This window comes from Littorina saxatilis, linkage group LG15 (assembly GCF_037325665.1).
Source record: "Littorina saxatilis isolate snail1 linkage group LG15, US_GU_Lsax_2.0, whole genome shotgun sequence".
Lineage (NCBI taxonomy): Eukaryota > Metazoa > Mollusca > Gastropoda > Littorinimorpha > Littorinidae > Littorina > Littorina saxatilis.
The window spans coordinates 13,995,066-14,011,151 of record NC_090259.1 but is presented as its reverse complement, the minus strand read 5'-3'; the positions used below and the strand labels follow the sequence as shown (position 1 = coordinate 14,011,151).

Below are 16,086 nucleotides of genomic sequence, written 5' to 3'. Positions count from 1 at the left end.
GAGACCAGCTGTGCTGCAGCAGGTCACTCAGAATAGTAGTAACTGTGTAGAAACTGTGTATCAACACGCTGGAATGCAGGCGTTAGATCGACATTACAGAAAACGACTGAAGCTAACAGTCTGAGCTGATATATCCGTACCTGGTCAGATAGAGCCATTTGTGTGGGTACGGATATATCCGTACCTGGGAGACAATGAGTTAAGACAAAAATAATAATGATGAAACCCAAACCAACCACAACAAGAGATTCCTACGAGGTAGGAAAAACACCCCCGTCAAAGGGAAATAACCTTCTGAGTTGGTGGCAGTGACTGAGTGAGAATGGTTATTTCCCTTTGACCATTAAGATGTTCCTCTATAAGTCCTTGTATAATTTTAATCCACCAATAACTCCCTAACCGTGTGTTTGACTGGTCCCAATTTTTGTAAGGACCGTCTCAGGAATGTATAGAACCTGTTCACCAAGTTTGGTGACGATCGGTCCGTTCATTCTTGAGATCTATATGCGAACACAAACAAACAAACAAACAAACACATCGAGTGAAACCTATACACACCCCTATACCGGGGGTGTAAAAAGAGATCTCAGTGATGAAGCCAATTGTACCTATCTTATTTGTCTCATACAAGTATACACCCAGATAGCCACCCAGCCAAGAATCAAGAGAAACTAACCCCTAAATGATCCCAAACCAACCTGAAAACGCTTGTCCAAACCAAACTTCTCAGCCAGGCGAGTGTAGCGTTTAGCATGAATAATTGCAGACGACATGTTTCCAATGGTCTTGTATGCAATGCTGAGGTTAAGGTGAAGGCCACACTGGAGCTCTCTTGTCCAGAAGTCTGGCATGGTCTCCTCGCTTCCGGCTTCTTCCAGTAACTCGGCCTCCAGGCAAAGCAGCTTGCGATAGTAGATGATGGCTTGTTGTGTGTCACCCGACTCCAAGTGTAATGTGGCAATGTTCACCAGGGATTTTGTCTGGTATACCTGCAACATTCCCAGGTTCATGTTTTCATGATTATCAGACGATGGTCTTGGGTTTGTGTTCAATGTGTTAAATTTGTACATTTGCAATGGCCTTCTTCTTCTTCTTCTTCTGCGTTCGACTGACTGCACAATCAAAGTCTCTCTCCGAGGGATGCCGCAAAGCTGGCCGTGCGGCGAAGTTCATCTGCCGTTCCCCAGAGTTTGGTCCGAAGGTCCGTTCCGTCTGGCCACTGCTCTCGTGGGAGGGACAGTCGCAATGGCCATATACTACATATTCATGTTGTTGTATTAATGCCGCTTAATTATTTGTATACATATGATACACTCATAAATAGGTTTTTCTACAATCTATATGTTGCAGATGGGTAGTGTTTGTCCTGCTGTCTGTGTTGCCACTTTATCTGTATCCAAATATGTAAGACATACATGCATGTATACTCACACGATAACACACAAAATAACAATTAAATAACAGTGGGAGAAACTAGTGGCTTGGAAACAAATAAAACATACAGTGACACACGAAGAAAAAAATACTGAGACACAGCTAGTGGCCTGGAAAAACCCAACTCAACTCAATTAAATCACATGCAGGAAAAAATAAAATGTTCTAATGAACTTTCAAAATTGAAGCTGAAAAGTACAGTGGAACCCCCTTTTAAGACCTCAAAAAAGCAGACAAAATCAGGTTTTCTTCTTCTGCGTTCGTGGGCTGAAACTCCCACGTACACTCGTGTTTTGCACGAGTGGAATTTTACGTGTATGACCGTTTTTACCCCGCCATTTAGGCAGCCATACGCCGCTTTCGGAGGAAGCATGCTGGGTATGTTTGTGTTTCTATAACCCACCGAACTCTGACATGGATTACAGGATCTTTTTCGTTGCGCACTTGGTCTTGTGCTTGCGTGTACACACGGGGGTGTTCGGACACCGAGGAGAGTCTGCACACAAAGTTGACTCTGAGAAATAAATCTCTCGCCGAACGTGGGGACGAACTCACGCTGACAGCGGCCAACTGAATACAAATCCAGCGCGCTACCGACTGAGCTACATCCCCGCCAAATCAGGTCTTAAAAAGGAGGGAGTCTTAAAATGGGAAATCATTTACAGAGGTTATGAAAAGAAAGTCTAAGAAAACTGGGTCTTAAAAGGAGTTTTATATCGAAATCCCCATTTGACCATTAAAATGCACAGTCTATTATCTACAAATATCAACAATACACCCCCTTTCGATCAGGAAAGACGAAGCCAGTGTAGCCGTTTGAAAATTCATTGTAGTATTCCAGCGTAGTACTCATAGTAGGATATCCTTATTTGGAAAATGCCAAGCGCAAAACTCCTCTCAAATCCCGTGCATTTAATTTCGTGCGTTTAAAAAAAAGCATGGACATCGCGCTCCAGTGTCAAACTGTTGCAGCACTTGTTTGGGCGTGGCTATAAGCATAGTGACATGAATTTGATTGGTCAGTATTTTTAGGCAAAGCACATGTTCTCAGCAAACAGAAAACAAAATATTGGAAGCGTGAGTCACGCTACCCAAAAATAAAATCTTTTTTTACATATATTTTTTTTTCTATAATTTTTTTCCTCATGGTTCATTCATCATTTGACATAATTTTGTATCAAAATCTAACCATAAGATTATTGAAAAAAAGCAAAAATGTAGAGGACCACCTTTAAAATGGAGAAACATTTACAGAGGTTATGAACAGAAAGTCTAAGAAAACTGGGGGGTTCCACTGTAACTTCAGATTCCATTGTCACCTGTTCATGCGTAGCGACGGCCAGCGTGAGACACTCCTGGTAGAGACTGATGGCCTGGTTCTGGTTGCCCAGCTTGGACTGAGCGTTGGCCAGGGTCAGCAGGATGCGCATGGTGATTCCCTTCTGGTTCGTCTGGAAGCTCTGGGCTGTTTCTAGAATCTGAATGCACATCTCATAGTGTGCCGACTGGTACAGCACCACACCAACTTCACTCAGCTTGTTATACGCATCCATTGCTGCCATCATCAAAAGAAAGAACAAGTCGCGTAAGGCAAAATTACTACATTTAGTCAAGCTGTGGAACTCACAGAATGAAACTGAACGTAGTTCGCCGCTAGTGCAAAAGGCAGTAAAAGTGACGAGCCTGTTTGGCGCGGTAGCGGTTGCGCTGTGCTTCATAGCACGCTTTACTGTAGCTCTAGATCTCTTGGTTTTAACTTTCTGAGCGTGTTTTTAATCCAAACATATCATATCTATATGTTTTTTGGAATCAGGAACCGACAAGGAATAAGATGAAATTGTTTTTAAATCGATTTCGGAAATTTAATTTTGATCATAATTTTTATATTTTTAATTTTCAGAGCTTGTTTTTAATCCAAATATAACATATTTATATGTTTTTGGAATCAGAACATGATAAAAAATAAGATGAACGTAATTTTGGATCGTTTTATAAAACATTTTTTTTTTTACAATTTTCAGATTTTTAATGACCAAAGTCACTAATTAATTTTTAAGCCACCAAGCTGAAATGCAATACCGAAGTTCGGCCTTTGTCAAAGATTGCTTGGCCAAAATTTCAATCAATTTGATTGAAAAATGAGGGTGTGACAGTGCCGCCTCAACTTTGACAAAAAGCCGGATATGACGTCATCAAAGACATTTATCGAAAAAAAGAAAAAAACGTCCGGAGATATCATTCCCAGGAACTCTCATGTAAAATTTCATAAAGATTGGTCCAGTAGTTTAGTCTGAATCGCTCTACACACACACATGCACAGACAGACAGACAGACAGACACACACACATACACCACACCCTCGTCTCGATTCCCCCCTCTACGTTAAAACATTTAGTCAAACTTGACTAAATGTAAAAAGTTGTATCAGCTGATACAAAACAACATGAGAAATATATAAATGTGCAAAAACAAACATTTGAAAATAAGGTACAGATAGAATCCATATTTACACCCCCGGTATAGGGGTGTGTATAGGATTCGGTCGATGTGTTTGTTTGTTTGTTTGTGTGTGTGTTTGTGTTCGCATATAGATCTCAAGAATGAACGGACCGATCGTCACCAAACTTGGTGAACAGGTTCTATACATTCCTGAGACGGTCCTTACAAAAATTGGGACCAGTCAAACACACGGTTAAGGAGTTATTGGTGGATTAAGATTCTACAAGGACTTATAGAGGGACATATTAATGGTCAAAGGGAAATAACCTTCTCAGTTTGTGGCAGTGAGAATGGTTATTTCCCTTTGACCAACGGGGGTGTTTTTCCTACCTCGGAGGAATTTCTTGTTTTCTCATAATATCCATATTTCTCTCAACTATATGTACGGATTATGTACTTTTCTTTCTTTTAAAGACAGAGGTCTTCATACACGGTTCCTTCTATTCTCCTCCGTTTTCCCAAAGAAAAGTTTCTCATGTGTATAGAGGTCTGTTTTCATGATGATATTGTCAAGACAGAAGCTCTAGTGCTTAACTGTTTTCACACAAATATGTGTCACAATATTGCACCACAGCAAATCCGTTAGTGTGGAAAGGAAATGGCCACTGGTTTCGGGTATAAAATCGCCATGTGAAAACAATGGAGTGGTAACATCTACTGGTTGGTACTGAACATACAAGCCTGAAACAATTATTACTAAAGAATGATTCTTTCAGGAGCAAACATTCACCGCTATAAAGATTCTTTTATTGTACGTTTTTGTGGTTTTTGTTTCTCACTTTATCATCCCATTGCTGGTAATACAATATCAAAATGTGCGCCATCTTTTTTCATACCGTACCAGAGCCAACTAAAGTACAACATGGCCTCTCACCTTTCAGACTCTTGGCCAGGTCTTTAGAAATGTTGCAGAAACGTGCGACAGTCGCAGCAATGCGATTGGTGAGCTTGTCAGCATTGTCAGGTTCCAACTCCAACGCAGTCAAGAGTGAGTTAATGGCATCCTTGAACTGGTTCATCTGCTGGTAAGCTAACCCTCGCAACAGGTAGCCCTGAAACACACAGGTAAAACTCTATGAAACAAGAAATTCCTCCGAGGTAGGAAAAACACCCCCGTCCTTACCATTCTCACTGCCACCAACTGAGAAGGTTATTTCCCTTTGACCATTAATATGTCCCTCTATAAGTCCTTGTAGAATCTTAATCCACCAATAACTCCCTAACCGTGTGTTTGACTGGTCCCAATTTTTGTAAGGACCGTCTCAGGAATGTATAGAACCTGTTCACCAAGTTTGGTGACGATCGGTCCGTTCATTCTTGAGATCTATATGCGAACACAAACACACAAACAAACACATCGACCGAATCCTATACACACCCCTATACCGGGGGTGTAATTAGTCTGCAAACACACACTGGAAGACTGTCTAATCATAGACCAATTAAATAGCCTGGACCGCCAACTCGTCACGTGACCCTTCGAGGTTATGACGCTCGACTTTCAGGGGCGCTTAGCGTCCGGTTTGAAAGGCCAGCGATTCGAAGACAGTGAAAAGAAAGCACGCTCCAGTTATTTGTGACAATGGGAGGTGACAATGAACTGAATTTTCCAAAAACAGGGTAGGGTGAGACTACTATTTACAAAAAGAAGAACAAGGAGCTAGCTGACATTAAAAACTAAAAACACGTGAGTCACACGTATTCTAAAACCTACATCGCAGTTATGCAGCGCTCACACCAAACCAGGACACGGAAAAGAGCACGTGAGGTAGTTAAATAACGCTCCACAATAAACAGGTCACAACAAGGTGCGCCGATAAAAACACGGTTTTCTTTCTTTGCACCGTCAAAGGACTAGAGCAAAATGTATTAACAACAAAAAATAGGTGAATGCATGCCACATCGGCATGCACAGACATACATCAACTAGGTTGTTTTTTACTCAATTTTTTTTGGAGTTTTTTGAGTGCCATTATCAAGCAGGATTTTTACCAAAAGAGTATGATGGCAAAAATACCTGTGAGCTCTGTGGCTTAATGCTGATGATAGTTTCAGCGTCATTGAGAGCTGAAGTGAAGTCGCCCATCTGCAGGTAAGCCAGGGAGCGAGCATGCAGAACGGACGTGTCTTTGTCGTCAATCTCCAAGGCTTCATTATAGTTTTTCATGGCCTCCTTGAAATCGTTGATCTTTGCTGCTCGCACACCGCGGACATGCAGAGATCGCACCTGAAGAACAGATTGCACTTGTAAAAGAAATGTTATGGGTGGTAAATTCATGGTAACTAGGTTAATCTAATACTTCTGCCAACATATAATAAAAAAGAAAAATCCAAATAGCAGTGTGTACTATCGCTATCAGAATAACTGCATTCTTTCTCAAGTTTGTTGCTGCTGAATTTGGTTGTGTGGGGTGATGTCAGTGTTGCATGGCTGTTGTGGTGTAACTGGAAGAGAGATATATATACATACATGTGTGTGTGTGTGTGTGTGCAGGCGTGTATGTTGATGGAATATCACATCTTTAAAACAAAAAGGTTAATGAAACATTAACAACAATACAAATTCAAAGAAACAAGCCAAAGCCCTTGTCTGATCCCTCACGTCAATCGTAGTTTTCAGATATCAATTAAGACAGGTATTAAAACAAGAAGAGCAAACGCTCGATCGAGTCACTTTCGCAGTTCTGAATATTATATGAGGCATCAGATGGACAGGAAGAAATTGCTATTCACAACACAATGAGTCACGTTCACATAAAATTTGAGCCCGGTCACTTTTATAGTTTCCGAGAAAAGCCCAACGTTAAGTTGTGTGTTGCCGAACAGAAAAGGCTAGTTATCTCCCTTGTTTTTCTGATAACGTTCGTAAAAGGCTACAGATGTAAATACTTTGATGTAAAGAATAATCCTACAAAGTTTCAATCACATCCGATGAACTTTGTCAAAGATATAAAATGTCTAATTTTTCCTTTGACGCTGACCTGTGACCTTGAAAAAGGTCAAAGGTCAACGAAACCATCGTTAAAGTGTAGAGGTCATTGGAGGTTACGACTAAACAAAATATGAGCCCGATCGCTTTGATAGTTTCCGAGAAAAGTTTGTCAAAGATATAAAATGTCTAATTTTTCCTTTGACGCTGACCTGTGACCTTGAAAAAGGTCAAAGGTCAACGAAACCATCGTTAAAGTGTAGAGGTCATTGGAGGTCACGACTAAACAAAATATGAGCCCGATCGCTTTGATAGTTTCCGAGAAAAGTCCAACGTTAAGGCCGGACAGACTAACACTGACCGATTACATAGAGTCACTTTTTCTCAAGTGACTCAATAACGTTCCAGGCTTTTGTTTAAACATTCACCTCATTAATTTCTTCTGCTTCGCTGATGGGCTCACTGCCCTCGGCCAGGCTGGGCATACTGTACGTCCCAAACTGTGGGGAGCTGAACATCCCCAAACGATCCATGGTGCACAAGAAAGTGTGTGATATCTCTTCTCACAACACTGAAACAAAAGACACAATGTCAGAGTTAGTGAGATGCAATACTAACACTCTTGTATCAAAATGCACACACACACACACGCACACACACACACACACACACATGCAGCACTACTGGCCAGAAGACACCAGCCTGGGCACCAAGCTCTGGGGGACCCGCTGCCGAACTACTGAAGACTGCAGACTTCATGGCAGACACCGATCTGACGATATATGACGGCCATCAATATCGAACACAGAAGAAGAAGAAGAAGAAGAAGAGTTAGGGAGATGCAATACTAACACTCTTGTATTAAAATGCACACACACACACACACACACATGCATCCATAACCCATTAAGTAGTCTTAGTAGAGTGAAAAGGAAGAGCATCACAAACAAATTTACAATATATATATATTATATAGTGTCCAACTCAAAGCAAATTCTAATGAGGTGAAGCGATTAAATAAACTTTGCGAAAGGAGAAAACTGAGGTAGTGGATAAAAACTTTAGCAACAATGTGGTGAAAAGTAAAATATTGATGACTTTGACTTATTTCGATTCATTCCCGGAATGATTCCGTAAACCTTATATATATATTCATATATCCAATGCACATAAAGCTCATCATGGTGGACTGTTGACTAAAAGAATAAAATAGCGACACTGTTTTCGAATGTTCTGCTGTTCAGCATCAGTTTGGTTAAAACGTATGCACATATAAGGCAAAAATGGCGCAATAAAATCACTGTATAAGCTTAAAAAAGGGGGTCGCTATATTGCGCGAATCTGTAGGGTTAGGGTTAGGGTTAGGGTTGAGGGAAGAACGAAAACAAGACGCTGCCCATTGATAAGATTTGTAACATTTGTACCAATGTTTGTCTTTATCAGCAATCAATCAAAATGCACGCAAAAAAAAACAACAGTTAACTCGAGATAACGTTTGAATAACTTAGCCAGGCATTCACGTTTTACGGCTCTAGAAGTCAGTGAAAGGTCATGGTGCAGAATCCTCCATTTTCTCTTGGCCCTCTGCCCGCCATTTTAGCGCGTAACCATACACAAACTGGCTTTGCTATTTCACTGCAGATTAAAAAAATACACTATTAACCTTTTAAATATTAACATTCTTACTTTTTCGTAACTAAAACAATAAGTGTTTTTATACCAAATGTAAAATTGAGTCAAAATTACGCTCTGTAATTTTAAAATTCGGCTTTTGTAAGGCCGGTTCGTCTGAAGCTTCAAGGGAAGTCACTCTTAGAAGAGCTGACATGAGTTCCTGTTTCGTTTTTGTAAGACCACGTCGCTCAAAGGTTTCTTGCGAAAGACACCACGCACAAAGGTTGGTATATCTGTCACACATTGACAGTACACTTGCTGTTAAGATTATAAAAGGAAGAAAGTAACGAAGTAATAGATACAGAAGTGTTTTTTTGTGTGGTTGATGAAATGTTACCTGACTGATATATCGAGTGATCACTGTTTCAAGTCAAAATTCAGACTTAGACTTGATATTATTATCAATGATACGGGGGCATCGTGGACTGGGTTCTTGCGAACGTCTCAGAGTCCTGCGGTTGAGTCACCGTTGCCGAGAGTGGCTAGTTCCGACAAACAGAGAGATTAAAAAGGTGGGGAGGTTAAAACTATGTACAGGGGAGAGTGCTTCAAGGGGCTCTCATGGGAGTGAAACGACTCCATGGAGGGGGCCGATGATATTAATGTTGGTAACTTATTCCATTCGGAGATTGTGCGGGGAAAAAATGTGTTTGAAAGGGCTGGGTGAAGGGCGTACTCCTGGTGCATGTTCTCAGTCTCAATAGACCCTATCGGTATTCCAAGCTCTCGTAATCTCTCGCAAACTTCAGAGCATAGCAAAGCATGCCAAGGTTCGAAGTTCTCGCGATGTTCAAAGCATAACAAAGAGAGTGTCTCGCGAGAGCTGCTCAGATACCGAAAAGGTCTTTAAGGTTGTGTGCATGTGTATTATTTCTGCTTCATTATAATATAGTAACACTAACACTGTAACAGGTTTAATTTTGTTCCGTTAATTGAGTGTATTAGACTATTACAATAGAGAAGAGAAAGGATACAATATTTAGCAGATGAAACACGTACACTTGAGTCTTGATCTCCAACTGTCAGTACATGTTTTCTTTGTATGATGAAAAGTTTTTCTGTGTGTCTCAGAGAGAGAGGGAGAGAGAGAACGGGAGAGGGAGAGGGAGAGAGAGAGAGAGCGGAAGAGGGAGAGAGATAGAGAGAAAGACAGAGTATTGACAAACTGAGATATCTAATAAATGTCTGTTTTCTTTTGCCTTTTTTAGTACAGCTATGGATGCAGAACCAATGGATCTTGATGATGACAGCAGAGGGTACAGCCCTCGTTCTTCACATTCCGCCTACCAAAGGGGAACCTACCCTGGCAGCAACTCAGCACCCTGCTTCTCTCCCTTCCCTCCTCCTTACATCAAGCCAGCGACGCAGCCGATGAGAGGCCATTTTGATCAGCTCAGTGGGCCTTCCACCAGCACTCCTGTCTTTGGGCGGTCATGTCATTCTTCACAATCACTGTTTAAGACGGACATGCATAGTGGTATCTTTGGTACAGGTATGCACGGCAGCAGCTTTACCACACCTGCTTCCACCCAGAGAAGTTTAACACGGGAAGGGACACAGGTGCAGGCCAGTCTCTTACAGAGGGGTCTGGAATATCTCCGGTCAGATGATACCAGTCATGCATCCATGGACGCTAGTGATCGTAGTGATGTTTCAGAGATGGAGGTCGTTCAGACTTCTCCCACAACCTCCCCATCATGGGACAAAGTGAGAGCTGCCCTTGGCAACTTTTCTCTGTTTAAAAACGAGGCCAGACGGGAGGAGAAAGACGCTCAGACTCCCTCTGTTGCAGACAAAGAAAATGAAGCTAAAAGTGTCAGGGAATCTTCTAGAAGGCCTGGTGCTTCTTGGGAGCCAAGTCTCTCAGCGGTACAAGCGGCTACAACCTTTAAAAGAAGTCAAAGACACACAAAATCCTCACCAGCAAAATCTGAAAGTTCCACAGTCCAAACCTCTACACCTATGAGAAAGCTCGGAATAAAAGAGACAGATGGGGGTGACACTAACACAGCAAGCATAGCAAAAAGACAACTGAAGCTGAAGGCAGCTCTATCTGAACCAGATAAGTCTGGGTGCTGTAGTTTTGGGTGTTGTTTGAAAGTTTCAGCTCTGTTGCTTGCGATAGTTTCTGTTGTCATTGCTGTTGCGCTTCAGCAGCATGTTGCTGTGAGCCGAGATAACTTTGCCAACATGGATGCTGAACTTTTGAGGGATGAGATGGCATCGAAAGTGTTTGGACAGCACATCGCAATGAACGTTGTTCCTCAAAGCATTGAGCAGTATCTCCATGAGTTGCGCGCAGGGAATGCAAGTTGTAAAGACGACTCCTGTTTTTTTCCTCCTCTTGTGTTGTTTTTCAACGGGTGGACCGGTGTGGGGAAAAACTTTATCAGCGATATCGTCACCAGCCTGTTTTCAGCAAGGACAGTGAAGAAGTTCTTAGTGCCATACCACTTTCCTCATGAGCACTTGGATAAGCAGTATCAAAAGAACATAGAAAACTGGGTGCTGTCCAATGTCACAAAGTACACAGTGAATTTCTTCATATTTGATGAAATGGATAAGGCCTTTCCTGGTGTGATTCAAGGCATTAAAAACGCCATAACGCAGCTAAGCCATCAGAATTCCTACAATTCTCCTTCTGTGTTTCTTCTGCTCTCCAATTCTTTTGGTTCTGACATCAACCACAAAGTGTTCCAAGCTATGAGAGAGGGACAGGATAGAGAAAGTTTGTCGATGGATGACTTCGCAAATTTGTTTTCTGAAGATGAAGATACCATAGACTCTTGGTTCCAGCAAATCAAGTCCTCCAGTGCCAGAACTGTAGCTGTACCGTTTCTACCGCTAGAAAAGCAGCACATTGTGCAGTGTATTCGTAGAGATCTTGTGTGGAAGAAACTGTCTACCCATGCTGACATTGTGAGCCGTGTGCTTGAGGAGCTCACCTTTGTGACGCTGCCTGGGGGGCGCCAGTTTTCACAGACTGGCTGCAAGCGTGTGTCGGACAAGGTTAACCTGGTGGCCTTTGACTAAGTGAACAGTTCTGCCCACAACAGTATAGCTGACCTGGCTCTAGAAATAATGTTTTGGCAATAAAAGCAATAAAACAACAAACCACGCTATGTATTAACTGGACCACTGTTTATACCACGCTGTGTTCATTCATTTTGAAGGGCTTTCAATTGATTGTAAATGTAAATCTAAACAACGAAGTGACTGTGGTAAGATGAACAAAGTTAAAAAAAACAAAGGATTATACTGTACTCACCGATACAAAAACGACAAACGTTTTGTTTTGTCAATATAAAATTAATGTTCCAATTTTTTACCATTCTTGTTTTTTATGCTTTCATTTTTTCAGTTTTGATTTAAGTATAAACAGTGGATAATAGTTCATAAGACTTAATCATGCATTGAGTTGATTGTTAAGTCTGTGGTTTTCTGAAAAATCCCTTAAAGGCAACACATCTTGTTTAATTATTTTTGTCACTCATTCAATTGGTGCTGTTGTGTCTTTCATTTAAATCTTTTGTTTGCATTTAAAGAACATGCATATTTTTGTGCTTCTTTTTCATGTTTTCTTCTTGGTTATTTAATCATTTAAATCTTTTGTACAAATTCAGTAACATCATGCAGGGATTGAACTTTAAAAGTCTTCTCTCTGACTTTGAATGATTGATTACATTCTGTTAAAATTGCACAATAGAGTCCTTGTTTGCTGTTGGTGTGCATATATGTGTGTGTGTGTCCCTGTACATGTCTCAGTTTGTGTGTGCGTGTGCACATGTTTCTGCTACTGGTGTATATGCCTTGCCGTGGCGTAGCAGCTTGCGTGCCCTGATGATCCAAAGAGCTATGCCGGCCGGAGCCTTCATAGTGCTCCTGGCAGGTGTAACCACGCCGGACAGGTCTGAGGTGAATGGGGCCAGACTAAGTATACACCCTGGCCCTCCAGGTTGGGGGTTGTGCGAAGGGCTAACAAACCATCCATGGGAAGAAAAAAAAACCCGTTACAGAAACGTCAACAAGAGAAGAAAATTGTTGGCGGCCTATGCCCCGGACGGGGTCAAAGGCATAAATGATGAATGAATGTGCACATGTTTGTGTGTGTGTGTCTGTATGAAGTGCAAGTGTGACTGAAAGATGAGGTTTAACAAATGCTCGGTGCTTCTCTATGAAATGACCACTCACCTTTCCTTTGTTCGGTCAAGTACTTGCACTAGGACATCTCTTGGCAAATTCAGCAGCTCTCGCACTCTACAAAGCCGAACGTCATAGCAACACTATATAACACACCACATCACTCATGTTTTAGTCTGTTCGTTTACACATGTGTGTGTGTTTTAACCCTTAGGCTGGTTGTCGCGCTACTTTGCGTATACTGTCACCTGGTTGTCACGACATATGTCGCGCTACTGGCTCAGTCTGTTTGGGCGGTTCCGATTACCTCCCATGGATGCGAAAACCTATATGGCCTTAAGTCTGAAATGGTGTCCACAGCTGAAATAGCTGTGCAACCTTGGCTCTAACCTGATTTGTACATCAAAGAAAAATAAAATCCTTGTAAAGATTAATGAGACTTGTAAAAAAAAGTATGAAGTACACACCTAGAGAAACATTGTGTGCTCAGTTGTTGTTTTTAATGAAAATGTCGCCATTATCTGAAGTCAGCAGCACTACATTTTGGCCATTTTTTGTGACATGACCTTACAGCATATTGAAACATTGTCTACTCTGTCATATTTATGGGACAGAATGTCATGAATGACTTTTCACTGAGCCAGTAAAACTCAAATGTACCTTTGACAAAGCAATGTTTTTGAATTTTGTCAGTGAGCCTGCAGAAAATGGGGAGACAAAATTTCACAGAAAGTTCATAACTATTTCCGTAAGACTTCATTTTTGTTCACTGATCAGCTTTAAATAATAATTAAAGATTGAAACCTGATATATTTTTGAAAAAAAGTATTTTACAGTATGTTTTGCAGAGGTATAAAACATAAAAAGGGTTGTTTGACTTGTTTTTGCATGTTCAAAAGTAGTTTGAAGTTTACGTGCAGATTTTCTTGTGAAAAAAGAGTTATGAACTTTCCAACCTTTTGCCTTATAAAAAGAGTAAATTGACTGGTTGGGGAACACCTAGCTTTGTAATGCATTTGGATCCACTAGCAGCAGTCACACTGAAAGTTTGCATCAAGTTCATTCATTGGTGTTTGAGTGATTGAGAAAAAAAAAATTCTTGTGAGAAAGTTATGAACTTTCCTACTATCTCCACTGAGAGTGTTTTTTGTCCTTAAATGCTAGCCATGAAAGTTAAGGTTGTAGTGGAACAGCAATTTTGCATATAAAAGTACATTAGATTTAGATACTAAGCAATTTTTGTCACTAAAGTCAAGCAGTATGCTTTAGTTAGCCATTTTCTCTGTGTCTTGCGCACTATTTTTATGTGAGAGTTACTAACTCATGTCAAAACCCAAAATATATGTAAAATGACTATTTTCAGTTTCCAAATTACACTGTACCATGATTTTCATCACAAAAAGAATCTACTGGCTGCTGACTGTTTCTTTCTGAAGTACTTAGCGGTTTTGTCATGAAGTTCATAACTTCACATAACTCAAGCTCATTTTTCAAGGGCGTGTTTAAAATAATGCCTTGTTAATAGCAAAAGAGTACATTTGACTTTATCTGGACATTTTGTAAGAAGTTTTCTGAATATCAACCCTCAAAATTACATTTTGATAATTCCAGCATGAATCTGGGTTGACTGCACGGTGTACATAACTTCACATCAACTGACCCTCAGCCCCACGGTGTGAAGTTATGAACACATGCCATGAGTATGATTTATACACAATAATTAATTTACTACACTAAATCACTACCTCAAATGATGTGCTGCTCTTCTCCAGAGTAGGCTGTTACAGTACTTTGATGTCATTTTTATTTTAATTTACCAGCAGATTTTAGTACGTAGCTTTTCAGTTAAATAAATGATGTGAAGTTATGAACACACAGTCAGCTGACATAAACACTAACTAAATAATGATTTCGGTAACAGTTTTCATGACTGAGTTTGGTTAAGTAAATCATTAAGTTGTTTAGAATTATTTGCAAGAGACTTTAGTTAGTTATTTTAGTATAAATGTGTGATTGATGTGAAGTTATGAACTTTCACAAGTTTCAAACAATTTGTTTTATTTTGGCAATTAAAATCTGATTTTGTAATATAAGTGCAGCTTTAGCCTATACTATAACTCTGTGTTCTCAGTTTGTCATTGTTTTGCAAATATATTATACAGTAACTGTACTAGAGACCAACATAACAAAAATTCTTGTGAAGTTATGCGCACGCTCACGAGTCACATTTTATGATTTTTGTTATCGTTTGTTTTCACAAATGTTTTACTTTTATTACTTAGTTGTATGTTGATTACAAAGAGTAGCTGGAGAGAAAATAAGATGACATATGCACTTTCTTACTTTGGTTTGAATTAGCCATAGTTTGTGATGTCACGGTGTGAAGTTATGAACTCCTGGGACATTCTAAAAAAACTTTCAGTTTCTGCCAACTCTTTGAGTCAGACAAACATTTTGGTGTATTGAAATCCTTTTGATGGTACTTTTCAAGCACATTTTGCACAAAAACAGCAAAATTGTAGATTTAATGATAACTTATGCCAATATTTGCTGTGAAAAAATTGTGACAATATTAATTTCTATAAATAATACAGATAACCAAAAAATCTTCTCCACACTTCATCTTCAAAAATTACCTTCATGTTCCAGCTCACCTTTTTCAGATTAAAAAACAAAACAAATTGTTTCCTGGCTGTATAAATTAAATTTATTATACCAATAAAAGTAAATTATGTGAAGTTATGAACTTCCCATTAATGGAGTTCACATCTGCATCATGCGTGGCCAAAACAAGTTTAACTTGCTTGAAATGCAAAGTAATTTGCTGTAGCAATTTGCTCAGATGTCTAAAACAGACCCAATACATGTAGCAACAATGATTTAACAAGTCTAAATTTTGTGACGGTGTGAAGTTATGAACTCCTGCAAACTTTTAAACCTGAATCTGTGAAGTGATCAAACATGAGTTTTCTAAAATCATAGCTGTTCCTTGCGTATTTATGCTCTAAAATACATCTCTATTTTCAAAACAAAGAAAATGTTCATTTTTAAAATTGATTTTGTATGTCACAAAAATGGACACCTATTCTGACTTTGGACCATATGACCGTTTTTCTTTATTTTTCTCTCTGTTAATTCACCAGTGGCTATGTAACATGTGTTACAGAATTGCACCAGTGTTAGGGTTAAGAGTTTAACTAGGAGTTCAATACTTCAACAATCAATAGGCATCTTTGTGTATTTTGCATTTGTGTCACACACACACACACACCGAGACATGTACATTAACACATACAATCGCGCATGCACACACACACACAGACACACACACACAGACACACACACACACACACACACACATACACCTCAAACACAATCAACTTCCCCAAATGACATAGGAAAACATCACA

The 16,086-nt window shown here is 40.0% G+C and overlaps 2 protein-coding genes across 2 annotated transcripts in view; one reads left to right on the top strand and one right to left on the bottom strand.

The window, feature by feature from the left end:
• The window catches only part of LOC138948626 (tetratricopeptide repeat protein 28-like), a 38,332-nt gene extending 29,862 nt beyond the window's left edge, over positions 1-8,470 (bottom strand). The window contains exons 1-6 of the mRNA XM_070320191.1: positions 8,383-8,470; positions 7,291-7,433; positions 5,951-6,160; positions 4,808-4,985; positions 2,754-2,989; positions 699-989 (exon numbers count right to left, since the gene is read on the bottom strand). Coding sequence (XP_070176292.1) covers positions 699-989; positions 2,754-2,989; positions 4,808-4,985; positions 5,951-6,160; positions 7,291-7,395 — 1,020 coding nt within the window. The 5' untranslated portion in view covers positions 7,396-7,433; positions 8,383-8,470. The remainder of the gene's footprint in view (positions 1-698; positions 990-2,753; positions 2,990-4,807; positions 4,986-5,950; positions 6,161-7,290; positions 7,434-8,382) is intronic.
• A 226-nt stretch (positions 8,471-8,696) lies between these two features.
• On the top strand, positions 8,697-12,230 carry LOC138948625 (torsin-4A-like). Its single transcript, XM_070320189.1, has 2 exons — positions 8,697-8,759; positions 9,745-12,230. The coding sequence occupies exon 2, from the start codon at positions 9,752-9,754 to the stop codon at positions 11,567-11,569; it is 1,818 nt and encodes a 605-aa protein (XP_070176290.1). The 5' UTR covers positions 8,697-8,759; positions 9,745-9,751; the 3' UTR covers positions 11,570-12,230.
• The last annotated feature ends 3,856 nt before the right edge of the window (positions 12,231-16,086 follow it).